The 15,291-nt window shown below is 38.8% G+C and overlaps 1 protein-coding gene across 2 annotated transcripts in view; it reads right to left on the reverse strand.

Annotated features, from left to right (window-relative positions):
• Positions 1-330: 330 nt before the first annotated feature.
• The window catches only part of FAM120C (family with sequence similarity 120C), a 432,369-nt gene continuing 417,408 nt past the window's right edge, over positions 331-15,291 (reverse strand). For both annotated transcript variants that reach the window (XM_055123233.1, XM_055123234.1), the window contains 6 exons: positions 14,942-15,151; positions 13,613-13,814; positions 8,981-9,119; positions 8,548-8,605; positions 7,417-7,443; positions 331-5,110 (listed from right to left, as the gene is read on the reverse strand). In XM_055123233.1, the coding sequence (XP_054979208.1) occupies positions 4,856-5,110; positions 7,417-7,443; positions 8,548-8,605; positions 8,981-9,119; positions 13,613-13,814; positions 14,942-15,151 (891 nt within the window). In that variant the 3' untranslated portion in view covers positions 331-4,855. The remainder of the gene's footprint in view (positions 5,111-7,416; positions 7,444-8,547; positions 8,606-8,980; positions 9,120-13,612; positions 13,815-14,941; positions 15,152-15,291) is intronic.

Raw genomic sequence — 15,291 nt, forward strand, 5'->3', positions numbered from 1 at the left:
ATGAGTCCAGGATAATTTCCAGCTTGTGGTTTAGACAAATGAGAAGGCAGTGCCACTCATGGAGAGTAGATTGTAGAAGAGGGAATGGTTTCTGTATTAAAAATCACTGAAGTGCAGGTGTCTTTACAATATTCCAATAAAGAAGTTCAGCAGGAAGCTAAGTATGTCCATCCTTTTGATGACTCTTGTGATATTTTGTCATGATATTCAACTACAAACAGGTTCCTAAATCTGTTAACACTTCTGAATTGAGAATTGAGACAAATATACCTCTATTTGCAGAAAGGGACCCAGAAATGGCAGAAGAAATTAAAATTCACACACTCAAAATTGTTTCACAGTTCTTTACTAAAAGAATAGACTTTTATTAAGCGCTGTAAGTTTCTTTCCATCGGCATTAACAGAACAACAGACCAATTTCCATCACAAAATAACTTGGAGACATTCTAGTTCCTTTATGAAACACTTCCACTAACTCCCACAGGTTCCCCTAAGAAGCATCCATTCTAACTTACATTAATAAACTATGGAGCTTTTGTGATAAGGTGGGCCCAAAAGGCAGGGAATTTGGAATTTGGGAGTGGGGAAGAGAAATACATATTATCCATCCACTAAGCACACTGTCAAAAGCACAGAAGAGATTTTAACACAGGAAAAAAACAGTTAAAGAATTTCTTACTTTCGTCAATAACATCATTTATCAGGGAGCACTAAGAACCATTGACTCCTTGCAGTTACAGTTTCTTTACCTAGAATGTTACTCTAAAAATAAAAGAGAAATGAATAAAATAAAGGGGGTGGGGTGAGGGGAAATGTCTTCTGGGAAGTAACTGAAATTAAACAACCAGATTTGGCAGTGTTATGACAGATTAATAAGATCTGAAATATTGAGTTTGCTTCATTTACATAAAACTCACTAGTCATTAGTTACTACCAACACAGACAAAAAGCGCATATATAAAAGTACAAGAGCAATGTCAAAAGCTGAAATGCATATTCTAGCATAGGGGGTATTTTTATTTTGCTTTAAATTAGAAATAATGATTTTGCAAAACATGAAGTTATCTTCTTTGAACATCAAAATAACCTCTGACAATATTAGATAATTAGTGGCAACAGGGAAACAGGTGCTCTGAGCTCTATCTGCACCAGCAGACTATTGCAATATGCCAGGGAAAAGAAAATGAAATATCAAATAAAAGAAGATGCCAAAGTCACAGGAGGGTGACACACAATGGAAGTGAAAATTTACCCCTCCCCAAACCCCAAGTATATTTAGGAAAAATGCATCAGGAAGTGAACAAGTATAATGATAAAACCTCAGTAGAATTACACTAGCTACTTTAAACTGTGGTCTACTTGTATTGTCATTTAAAAACAGGCAGGAGGGGTTTCTTTGAAGCTGAAAGGGTAGCACTGACATGCCCAAGGGAGCCTTCTAAGGTTCCGATGGACTGGATCACTATAATCAAACAGTTACTTCCACATTCTTTCTACCCTACATAAGCATTCCTCCCCCCACCCCCCACCTTCTCTACCCTCCCTAATGCCCCATCCAGTTGTTTTTCTCAGTGATCAGAACATTTAATGTGACTTGGCCAACAATGCCAGAAAATCAGAATGGAGACAAAAGTCAAATGTTACTAGCCAAAGCAAGTGTCATTCCTTGGGTTTTAATGTCTACCCAAAGTCCTACTGGCTCAGAAAGAAAATAATGCAAATGAGCAAAGAAGTTTGTCAAGCCTGGTCCAGACCAGACTGGCCATTGAATAAGAATGGGAATTTTAGGCTGACCCCAAAACCCATCAGAAGAAACCAAGAACTGTAAGTAGATGGGCATCAGGTGCATTTGCTTGTGACCCTACAAGGAAATGAGTCATTTCTAGGAGTTCCAATATGACTCTGTCCAAGAAAGGTCGCATCATAGTCAGAAATGGAATCTCAAGTAAACAATGAAGATCTCTTAAAGTGGTACTCAAAGCAAAGATCAGAGCAGTCTTCAACAATTTTTCCTCCAATAAGAAAAAGTTCCTTCTCTAGTAATGAACTCAGTCTTTATGACTTCTAAGTTGTGTATTTTGGCAGATATATAAAATTAGAATTCTTGTAATTTTCCAAACCCAAAATGCTGAAACCACATAAAAATCAAGATTGGAAGTGAGCTGTCTTTTATGTTGGCCCTGGTAAAAGTGGAGGTGTATAGAAAGGAAAATAGCAAGTGTTTTTTGGCAAACTGGAATCATCCTGTCAAAGCAGCAATTTTATTTCTCACAGTAAATTCCTATTAAATAAGAAACCTTAATGCTGTGAGAGTTAACAATACTGTCATTTGATTGCATCAAATAGTTTCAAGGTGCACAGAAGCAGCAATGGAAGAAATACCTTTCTATATAACTCCAAGCACTTTCCCTTAGAAAATGAAATTTTGTTTATAGTTAATTCAGTGCAGATTAGTACTTCTATTTACCTTTAGAACTCAAGGTTTCTTCCTTTTCTGGCTCCAGAAACATATTTCCAAGCCATCTAAGTCCACTACTAAATCCCTCTCCTGTTGTATATAGAGGTCACAATCTTTATGATAAGGTTGCGCAGGTTCATGAAAAGAGGTAGAACCAATCAGGAGAGTTGATTCCAAAGAGAAGGTTTTTGTATACTGTTTCTGATTATATCTGTCTAGGTTTGCACTCTTGTCATCTTGCTTTAGTTTTACATAAATGTCTGAGCAGGGGGAGAAGTATTATAGGGCTCTCTTCCCCTGCAAATTATGGGTTCTCTTAAACTGGGTCAAAATAGGATCAAACAGTTTGAGACTGTTTTCAGTCTCTCATGATACACTTGTTCTAGTGGACAGTGAGCAAACAGCCTCCTGTTTGTCTGGAGAAAAATTACCAAGGACTGCTAATGGTTAAGATGCATGGGGTTTTTCAAAGAGAGAGGAAAAACCCTGCTAAAAGTCTAGTCAGTTGTATTCCTGTAGGAATTATATTTCTTGGGCAAGATTATCATCTAGCCCAAAAGGAAGTGTGGGACTAGAAGCCTCACTTTCTGAATGAAGACACAGTGCTTATCTGCTGTGAGCCATGTTCCCATTCCTCATACTTAGGCTACTGAGGTGGGAAACAGGAAATGCAAGATAACCTTAAGAATATCTCTGTGATAAGAATGAACAGCTCTTTTCTTGTCCTGGCTTGAGTGCGGCTTCAAAGGGGCTAATAACCTTTTACAGGATAACCCTAAAGACCAGGACTAGAATCCTCTTAATTTTTCCTTACAAAGAAAATGAAAAGATCCACTAGTAAAAACATCAAAGAACAAATGAAACAGTCTAGGCATGTAAAATCAAATTGTTGTTATCCTCACACCCTGATTTCCATTTTTTCCAATTGGGCTAGTTCTTTCTCCGGCAGTGATTGGTGGCAATCATTTCTAGCCTGAGATCAATTTGATCCTGGAGTCCCATATGAGATTTCCCCCAAGTAAGCTGCAAGTCCTATAATCACTTCCCATACTTGTTTTCTAGCCAAAACTGGCTGCTCCTTCATAAAGAAATGTTCGATTCTTTCTAATCTTATTCCAAATTCTTTCTTCTTTTATCATGTGGGATGTGAGGTCTCTGTTTAAGAATAAGCTTGTGAAAACTATTTGTTGTTCTGAACAGGTATTCTCTGGAAAGTATTTCTGTCTGCTTTAGAGAAGCCCATCTTCTCATGATTGTGATGGGCTGTGACTTGGTAAGGATTTTCAGGTGCGGTATTTTGAAACCCACCACTCCATAGCAGTGGAAGCATTTCTGGGAAATTCAGTAAATCATTTGGGAAATCACCAAGTTGGTATGTATGAATGCATGTGTGTCTGTGCATGTACATATATATATACACATGTATATATATATGCACACATACATATATATTTATATATAAAATATGTATAGATAAATATATCTGTCTCTTTATATAAAGGGTATGTGTATGCTTATAGATACAAACATTCATATATACATCCACCCACACACTTCTATACACATACACACGTGGTATTTTAAATTCCCTTTCATACTTGTATCTCATCACATTCATTCCCACCCTTTCAGGATGTGGGCAGCAGAGAATAGATGAACTGCACCACATCATCTATTTTACAAACAATGCTTTAGTTCAGCGGCAGGAAAAATCTGCCTAGTACTTTTCTGACTCACTTGAATCGCCCAGTATAAAGGCCATTGGCAGATTCTGTATGTAATTTTAGTGTATACAATAAAAATGAAATAACCAACACTACCTCACTTCCCTGAAAACATCTACCTATCTGATTGTCAGACCAGAGCTAGAGGCAGTGGTATGAAATCCTGGGGTAGGTGAATTGGGAGAAAGAGTGAAAGGATGTAGATACTGAGGATATATCAAGGCTCCAGTACTTCACAGAGAAAACAGCAAGTCAGGAGGTCAAAGACTGTTGACTCCATCATTTCAGGGATTTTGTAAATGATCATCATGAGAAGGACTCAGAAAATCAAAGCTTGAACTTTTGTATAGGGCCTCATATGATATCAGCTTATTTCTGATAGTCAATGCCTTACTAAGGGAGACAAAGAGAATATTGGCACAAAATATATTCAATTTAAGAACAGGAGGGAGTCTTGCTGCCACTCATCTTTCACCAGAGCTTCCCAAGAGGCAGACCACTATGTAGGCCCAGAGAAAGACAGAAAAGGGGGAAAAATAAATACAATAAGATATTCCATAAAAATCCTGCATAAAAATAGGGTTAACATTTTTGTCCTCCTCTAACTTGGGCTTAAAATCAGAAAAGCATAGGTTTTCCCCTCTTTTGATTAGATGAAGCCATCTTCCACTTGTTATTCCTCTTTCTGCTGTGCCACAGTTCCTATCTTTTGCTCTTGTAAGTGGATCTTCTCCCCATTCTTCACCGAGAAGTAGCGGTTACCATTATTACACATGGTGCTGTCTCTGGATAAGGCACATTGTGATGGAGCTGGAAGATGATGATCATTCTTCTCTTCCTTGACCAATGTGCCATTGTTTCCATTTACCTGTGAGCGGAACTGACCTTGATGAGGCTCCAGGGATTTAGAAACTCCATCTGAAGTGCCCTGTTAAAAACCAAGATACTCAGAAGAAATGGTATTCCCAAATAATCTGTTCTTCCTAAGCATATTCATAAGCTAGCCTGAGGAAACAGCGTCAGGTCATTAAAACCTCCAGAAAGATCTAAGCTTGTTAACAACTAGTACACTCTGTCTGACATTGTTCTAATCACTTGGGGCCATAGATGGATCTGGCCAACAATTCAAAGGCAATGACAACAAACAACACATTTTTATAATATATTATTTTAATATAAATAGGGACTTCATTGTAATGAATTATTTACATATATGGAAGCTGAAGCTTAGAAAGATTAAGTCTCAGATAGAAAGTAATAGGGCCAGGATTCTACTTCAGGCTGATTAGTGTCTAAAGAATTTTCTCTCTTTCTTTTCCTTTTTGTAGTTTTTGGGATACACCTGACAGTGCTCAGGGACCATATTTGATTCCAGGGACTGAATCAGGATTGGCCACATGCAAGAACTTTATCTCCTCTATGCACTCTGTTTCTCTTCCCCACTTCTCTCTCAGTTTAAAAAATACTTAAATATGTATGATATATAGTGATTTTTTTGTCACACCCACTGGTTCTAAGGACTTATTCCTGGTCTTGCACTCAGGGAAAACTCCTGCAGGTGCTTGGGGAACCATATAAGGTGCTGGGATTCAAACCCAGGTTGACTGGGTACAAGGCAAGCTTCCTACCTGCTTTACTATTGCTCTGGCTCATATATGGTGAATCTCTCTCCTTTTTAGGAAACTCAAGAGCAAAGTAAATTTGAATCAGAAATTATTGGAAATATAAAGAAAAAAATCACTGTTCACAGAATCTTCCAATTAAAACCAAATCAGCTTTTTTCTTTTAATTCTACAAAAATTATTTCTACTAAAATCATGATACGAACTGCAGTACCTCGTGATGCAGTATAGTCTCTCCTTGAATGTCATTAGAAATATTATCTTTTGATTAAGTGGTTAGGCATATCAGGTAATCTGTTACATGTTTTATAAATAAGATAAATGAGATTTAGAAAAAAATCATACTGGAATGCCTCTACTTATATTCATGTCTTTTTGACTCAAAGACCCATTTATTCCACTACGATACAATACATGATGGAAGTCCAGCATCCAAGTTTTTAGAAAATAATAACTACTAAATTTCATTGAACCCATACTAAACACTTTATTATCATTTCACTTAATACTAATGACAGTTTTGTGATGCAGATAGCAATTTCTCCATCTTACAGAGGAGGAAACTAGAGAACAGAGAAGTTAAGTAACTGGTCCACAAACTGGTAAGTGGCAGAGTCTGATTAAAAGCTAGATTATGAGCTGGAGTGATAGTACAGTGGGGAGGGTGTTTGTCTTGCATACAGCCAATCTGTGTTCTATTCCTGGCATCCCATATGGTCCCCCAAGCACTGCCTGGAGTGTAGAACCAGGAGTAGCCCCTGAGCACTGCCAGATATGATCCAAAAAGCAAAAAAAAGAAGCTAGATCATATAGTTCTGAAATCTGTATAACATGGGAAGTACTGTGAAAAAACAAAATATAAGATGAAACGAGTTAAATATCTCAAAATGGATGGCGCTAGCCACTTAAGGAAGTTAACAAGGAGATCAGAAATTACAAATAAATGATGTTATTTTAGGAATACACAAAATTCAAGTGGCATAGAATCTCAAGAAGACTGGTCTAGAATAACTGGAAAGCAGGGAAAATATTTTGTTAAGAAAGAAATGCACAGACCATTTCCTAAATGGCCTTAAAGGAAAATCCTTGGATTTATACCAAGTAAATCTTCTTAAGTGAGGTGATCCATAGAGAAGCAATACATTTGATTTGACAGAAAATTAAGTAAGTTTTAGTGCTGACTATAAGCTTCAGAAAAATGCAGAATTGTTTCAGAATTTCTATTCATTTTCCTCTAGTATTTCAAGAACTATTCATGACTGAATAGTAGACTGAAATTCTGATGTGTCATTGTAATGAATGGCCAATGTAAATTTCTATATAAAGCTGAAAAGAAGGAGGAGGAGGAGGAGGAGGAGGAAGAGGGGAAGAAGGAATACGGAAGAAGATAAGTCTATATTTTGAGAAGATTTTTAAATGAGATGCAGCAATTATCTTTGACTTTTGAGATACAGTGACTGAACATAAAAAGGAGAATCAACAAGACAATTTGCAGTAGCTCTATCCATGGAAGACGCATACATAAGCTATAAACAGTCAACCTGAGGATTTCCTTGATGAGGCTTCAACTACAACAGATATCAATGACTAATAGAAACTTAAGATCACCTACCATCCCATTTTCTCTTGGTTTCCTCATCTGTAAAATAAAGAGAATAACAGGATCTATTTTACAAGTTACCGTGAAGAGTCAGTGGGTCACTCCATGTAAAACATATAGATTATTTTACGCTTGGCAGTCCATAAAAACTCAATAAATGCCACCTAATGGTACTTTTCTGACTGCATGTCCCCAAGCAAACTTCTGATAGCATGGCCTCCTTTACAGCTTATGCTTAAATAGAGAAAGCTGTCAAAAATAGGTAAGAATATGTGCATTTGAGTCAGCAAAAGTAGGTCTGAGTCTTGCCTGAAATGATTAGAATTGTTATACTGTACTGGAATCAACACAGGGTTTTGGAGTCAATTAACTCAGATTGAAATGTCAACTCTTATACTGATTTGATGGATAATTCTGAGTAACATACTTCATCCCTCTGAGCCTCAGTTTTTGCTATTGAAAAATGGGGAAATAGCTTACATGTATTTGTAAGAGTGCCAGGAAAAGAGAAAGCAACAGAATATTATAATTATTTCTTCTCTCTGTATACAAGTACTTTATCTTTCATTGCTTCCTTTCTACACCCTTGCTATTCTCAGCTGTCTTAGGTCCAAGACAAAGTTCTAAATCATTACAAAAATAGGCCTTCATGTTTGGGGAGGAGGGAAATTTCTAATGATTATAATTCATTAGATATAATTCAGAGTAGATTGGGGGAAAAGCTTAAGACCATTTGGAGACATTAAGAATAATCAGAATGATTATGCCCCTTCCACTTCCATATGTACCAAAGACCAAAGTCCAATTTCCTATGGATCTCTGGTAGCCATTTAGAAGTTCAGGCTTGCCAAATTCACCATTAACCTTACTGTGACCCCTTTGGGCTATAGGGAGCATATTGTATGGTAGGTACAGGTCTTCTGAAAACAATATAGATTTTATTTTATGGTGTTACCAGGGAAAAGAGATGACTCGAAGTTCTGTGGGAACAGTGCGGGCAGGCTAAACCTAAATAGATCACTAAAATCAGAAGCAGGATGAAGTTATGATAGCTCCCCTATGCAGTACAGATTTCCATGTAATTTAACTTTAAAATATAAGAGGTATCAAGAAGAAGCTAGATTATATCAAAAAGGTGCTTACTTGTTTATTTCCTTTTTTATGTCCTTTGGATCCTCTACCAGTTTGTTCTTTTCCATGCCTTTAGAAAGTAGGGAAAAAATAGTTATAAAGTATATATAAAACCCATTGCCCATTTTATACTTAGTTTATGATTCATCTCTTCTAACATGTTTGACCATTTTAAGTTAAATGCTCCTTCTCTGAGTTATCACTATAAACCTGTATCTCTGTTACTTCTTATAGTAAACTGAATTGTGGCTATATCTTCCTTTATGTAAAAACTTTGTTACTCAGGCAGAGAAGTTAATATATGTATGATGAATAAATATATGTATGATGAATAAAACTTAATGTAAATATGCCCCTTAATTTAATAAAAATATTTACTAGCTTGGATTTTCTCCATGGGAAATTTGACTGACACTAACTCATACCAACCTATTCAAATACGTACCCCTTTCCTGGCCCACCGACAGAAACTACTTGCATGCCAAAAGAGCCTCGGCCCCTAGAGGGTCTGCTACCAGCCCACTGGCCCACAACCATTCCAGCAATCTCCAGTTTTCCTCCTTGGGGTGGGATTGGATGAAAACCTGGAAAGATAGGAATAATGGCAGTGATGTCATAATGCAAGGAAAAGGTAGAATAAGAGGTGGAACAAAAGATCCTATATTCTATCTACTTTGTCTGTTTTCCATTAATGGTGTAAACAAACTTAGGGAGAAGGGGTTAAAGATATGTAAATATCAACTTCAGTAAATGAAGAATGGAAGATTATTTTCAAGTTAGAGGTTAACATTAGATATTTGCTAAGAGAATGAATATCTGAAAATGTAGTTATTAGAAAAACTATAGGCCTAAACCATTTGGTTCAAATATATATCACTACACAGTGGAGGATTAGTCAAACAGAATAATGGAAAAATAATTAAATTAATGGCAATCTATAAGTAAAAGAATAACAGCAGTTGAAAACCAGAATAAATACAAGATAAGATACTCCCTCAAAACAGGAAATTGCATCTATGTGGAATTTCTACAGTAAAGCTTCATAATTTGATATATAAAGATGTTTTCATAGAATACAGAATTCTGATAAACCTCTAATTTTACTTTATGGAAAAATCCAAATGTGATTAACCCTTCAATAATTAAGCAGGATGTTGCTAAAGAATTCTTTGTTTCTATAAAAGTTGGAGACTAAGGAATTAGCATGCCAACTCCTACTAAGATGGCAAGAAATACTTGCATTTGGGGAATCTCACTGTGGCCTTTTAGGAAGCAGGAGACTCCTCATGAACCATCAGTAACTGGAGATTAAGCATCACTGGGAGATGTGGCAATGGTGAAGACCTCCCAAGAATTTGGCTTTACTTAAGATGGTCTTTTCAGGCCCAATAAAGTCAGAAGACGGAGAAAGAGAACAGTTTATCAACTTCAAGTAATGGAATAAATGGATAGTTTCTTGTTTTTCAAGACTGGATCATCACATGCCTTAATAGAGTATTATCAGATATTCACTGTTAAACATGCTAAACATATGTTAAACATATTTTAAACATTGCCTTTAACTAAACGTCCACACTGAGTGTTGTGAACCTGTAATATATACACTTCAGCTGATTGTGACCCTCTAATATACACACTTCAGCTTATAGTTTTACTATTTTATTATTTTCTCTTTTGGGAGTAGGTGCCAGTGATAGAACCAATGGCCTTATACATCCAAGGCATGTGCTCTACCATTGAGCCACTTCAACTTCTTTTTTTAATTTATTTTTAATTGAGTCACCGTGAGTACAGTTACAGGGCTTTTAGGATCAAGTCTCAGTCATACTATGATCAAACACCCATTCCTTCACCAGTGCACATGTTCCACCAACAATAACCGCCGCATACCTCCCCTCCCACTCCCCTTCTGCCTGTGTGGCAGATGATTTTCACTTTAGTCTTACATTCAATTTTCAACAGGAAACTCACTATCATTATTTGGAGTTTTTCCCCCAACAGTCAGACCTGTCGGAATGGCATCATTAGATTGTATGTTTTCTATTGTTGGTAACAAAGAGTGTAAGATGTTGCATGGTCGCAAAAGCAGCCGCCCAGATTTGGAATTCCAGTATTAAGTCCAGAAGTATTTCTGCCAGCAGCTACTGCATTCCGAGATTGGTTTGTGTGTCTCTGGGATCCTGGCTGTTCAGGAGCAGAGGAGCTGTACATGGGCGACTGCTTGGGGTCTCATTTGGGCAGGAGGCAGGGCCAGTTCTGCCTCCCCCATAGCAAGATTCCCCATGCATCCCATCCCATCACTGAAAACTCCTACTTCTCTGTCTAATTGTTTCTTAATGGTGGTGGTCGTCATGCTGTCCAGGGGAGAAAAGGCCAAGGGACAGAAACCCTTCCCCTCCCGGGGCTGCACAGGGCTGTATCTTAGTTCAGAGTCCAGAAGTATAACTGCCAGCAGCCGCTGTGTTCTGAGATTGGTTTCTGTGCCTCTGGAATAATGGATGCTCAGGGGTGGCGGAGCCATTCCTGAGCATATATTTTGTATATCAGGAAAGGTCGCACAGCGGCATAAGCAGTGGAGGCGTCCCAGTCCCGCATACCGGAGCCATGTTAGTAGAAGCTCAGTGTTGCCAGGGCTCCATGTGGAGAAGGCATGCTGGTTGTACCTTCACCATCTGGCACCCTGGTGTTGTGGGCCCGGTCTGGGGTCTGGAGCAATCTCCAGCTGTTGGTACCTGCCCGAAAATTCCTAATTCTTCACTGCTGGTTGTGGCAAGATGGCACCGAGGGCGGGTCGAGGGTGTGACTTCTGGAGGCCGGGGCAAATTGGAAACTGGGATGAGCCACTTCAACTTTTGTTATTACTCTTTGTGAGGGAGGGGCGTGGGTCACACCCAGCAGTGCTTGAGAGCTATTCCTGGCTTTGTGCTCAGGCATGACCCCTTGAAACCATATATGGTACCAAGAATTTGAACAACCTTTGGCAGGATCCAAGGCAAGCACTTTAACCCCTGTACTATCTCTCTGGCCCAAGCTTTATTATTTTTAAAGTAATGAGCAAAATACAACAAACTTCTCTCATAGCAATGACACTCTCACCTGATTATAGAATCTCAATATTTTCTGTTACAGTGTACCTAATAAAATATCCTGCTTTGCAGGATGGAAGAACCCAAAAGAGCGCCCTTGGACTCCAAGCAGCCCACTGAACTAATTCCGGCACGGGATCGGAGACCCCACGGCGGGCTGCGAGAGTGGAAACCGGGGATTCCCCAATTCTTTTAACCTCTCTCTCTCAACCCCTTCCTCCCGAGCACAGCGCAGGGTCCATGGCTTTCTGAGCGCAAAATGGAGACGCCGAGCCTCTCTCTAGGTTTCTCCATCTTATGAGCACCATAAAAGGGTAAAAGTTTGTAGTGATGTTATTTCTGGTTGTACTTTCCCTGGACTTTATACAGAAACCCAAAACCGCACGGCTATGGCCGCGCGACCTAATGTCATCTTAGCATCAGCAATATGTAATGGTTCCTTCTTAATGGGTCGGACTTTGGTGGGAGATCCTAACAAGAATAGTAAATCTTTTGCTGAAATATTGAAGGCAATCAAAGGGGTAGCCATCTCTCTAGACTGAACTAAGCTATATCCCCACACCTGCTGAGAAGAAATATCCTTCTTTCTTGGGAAGAAACATGGCGTGGTGTCAAACATAGTGTGATGTCCATTAAGCAAACAGACCTGGTGGCGTGGGAATGGGATATAAGGGGAAAAATTATGTACATGGAACAGCGGGACGCTGGTGGAATCTTGAGCCGGAGCCGATACCAGCGCAAGACCTTTGGTTCCAGAAACTGCTTGCAGACACTCTACTAGACTATCAACTAAGCCAGAGCCCCACGCCGGCTGATGACGGGAAATAACCATCCTCTTTGGTTTTTTTCCCTTTGTCAGACAGCATGGCGATTACTAAACAAGCATGAACTCGGTGGCGCGGGGCAAGGGGGGAAAAAGAAAAGTTATGTAACAAACAGCGGGACTTAATATCTCTATATGCTTAGCAATGGAGAACTATCAAATGCTTCCTTGGCAATAGGACTGTCTTTTTCTTTTTTGGGGGAAACCCCAGCAACGGTAGTGAGTTGTGTGTTGAAACATGGAATGTAATCGAGATAAAGCGTAAACGAAGTGAAACTTATCACGTACAAGGGTGGGGACTGGGGAGGTGGGAGGGGGCGGCAGATATACTGGGGGGGTTGGTGATGGAAGATGGGCACTGGTGAAGGGAAGGGTGTCTGAGTATTGTATAACTAACATAATCCTGAGAACTATGTAACCCTCCACTTGGTGATTCAATTAAAAAAATTTTAAAAAAATATCCTGCTTTGCCAGTGGACAAAGCATTATTATTTGAATTATCAGGATCAGTATACAAGCTACCTATGCATAAATGTATATTCATCATTGAGCTACAACTAAGTTATCGTCATAATTTGTGTATGTATGTGTGTGTGCATGTATTGCAATCCCAGCAATGTAGGAACTATGATTATTTCCTCTCCATACTTTTGTAAATGTGTTAAGATTACATCCAAAGTATCAGGCTAATTGTGTACCAAGCTCCTGTCTGCCAACCTTAGTCATTTGCTCTTCTTACTTATTGTTCTTCCTGCAAACTCCTATATCTGCCTATGGGGAATGAGTGAGCCAGGCAGACAGGAGATATCTGGCTTTATTTAAGATTACTAACAAGAATCATGAAGATCTGGTTCACAAGGGTTATTATAGTTACCACCCCCCCAAATAATCTCTGGTTTTTGTACCAGTTCCTCACAAGTTTTACTGACGAGTCAAATCCTTAGAGACCAACCATCACCTTAATGGGAGTGTGATGAGGGAAATTGGTGGACTTTATTCCCAAAGAAAGTCAATCATCTAAATAAACTGCTCTTCATTGTTCCATAACACAAGCATACAAGGCAAATGAGATCAGATAGATATATGTAAAATGGCAAATTCTGTAACTGCCAATACCCTCAGGATGGAATATTATGAAATAGAAGATGACCAGTTTTGAGGTACTGACCTGCAACTCCCCGACTCCTTCCTTGAGGGGGAGGTGGCATTGAGCCCATGGCTCGGGAATAAAGTGGAACAGGGTAGAGAGATGGTACCATGGGAGGCACAAAAGTAGGTGATGGAAGTAGAGCAGAAGGCGGTGGATAATTGACGTTGACTCCTTCAAGAATACTCTGTCTCATCTTTTCCACTTTGGTTGCCAAGTCAGCCTTCAAATGAGGGACAGAAAAATAATAGCAACTACCATTTTAATAACTTCTCCTATGTTTTGTATGGGGCATTCTAGGTATATTTTTATAATAATATTTCCATTAAAGGATTCAAGGCTTAGAGTTAAATGATTCAAGACGATAAACTCATGAAAGCCAATTTGGCACCAAATTTCTTATTCTTTGTATCATCATTAGTTTTGAGCAAGGATTTGTAAGGCACATAGGCAGACATAAGATTTGGTTAAAGAGAAAACAAAAGTAATATATACAAAGCCTTTTTTAACCTTCTTTCCATTTCCAGGATTACTGATCCTAAACTCTGTCTATGAAAAGTCCAAAGATTGGCAAAATTGTTCTAAAAGGGCCAGACAATAAATACAGCTGGTTTTATTGTCATACTCTTCAAAAACTTTGGCTCTGTGCCATGAATTTTGGTGGTACTATTGATAGAACTGGGATTGACTGCCAGCAAGGCCATACTGGATCTGTCACAAATTTTTGACTCTGCCATTATAGAGTAAAAGCAGTCAAAGACAATATATAAATAAATGTTGGTATACCACTATAAAACTTTACTGGAGTAAATATTACAGTTTTGGGAATTCTGGGGTAGTTTGCTGATCTCTTAGTTCATTCCCTCTAAATAGATATAGGAGTAATTCAGGGTTTCTTTCCCTATATTCCCTCATATTCTACAAGGTTTCATTGTAAACCCTGCCCCCAATTCTTCTGTTACCTCATTTACTACCCTTTCCTATGTCCAAATATAGTCCCTTTGAAAATCATCATTTGAAAAAGTTACTTACAATTTCTGATAAATGAGGGAAATGAAATTCTAAGAACTTGAAGAAAGGCATATAGTATAGCTAAGTATTCTATGGAAAAGAAATACTCAAGAGTAAGAAGGGAATATGAAAAGTTCAAGCTTATAAAAATAACTTTCCAACTATTATAGTATGTTCATATGGACATACTGGGCTGTGGGACTATCATTGAACAAATCAAGTTAAGGTCAGATACATTCTTCCACTTTTGATATCTTTCTCTGATCCTTTGCCCTCTTGTCCATTCATCCCCACAACAAATGAGAAATAGCACTTAGAAACTGCCAAACATGCTGATACCTGGCCATCACAGAGCTCAACCAGGGATACTCGTTCTCGACCTGCTTTAATTAGCTTGCTCTGGAAGAGTTTTCCATCAAAGTAAATCCAGGGGCAGCAATGTTCCCAAGGAACTGGCTGGCCACAGGCATCATTAGCAAACAGAGCTGTGTCGACCCCACTCATGAAGAGGGCAGCAAGCTGGATCCCTCGGGCATCCAGTTTCTCAATCTGAAATGATCACAAAGGAGAAACTACTATGCATAAATTGTTACAGAGAGATGCCGCCAGACCCCACGCCAGGCTAAATCCCATATCCAGGCAGCCTGTGGAGGGGGGCAGGTGAGTCCCCCCCACCACAAAACAGAGCC

The sequence above is a fragment of the Sorex araneus genome, chromosome X (assembly GCF_027595985.1).
Source record: "Sorex araneus isolate mSorAra2 chromosome X, mSorAra2.pri, whole genome shotgun sequence".
Lineage (NCBI taxonomy): Eukaryota > Metazoa > Chordata > Mammalia > Eulipotyphla > Soricidae > Sorex > Sorex araneus.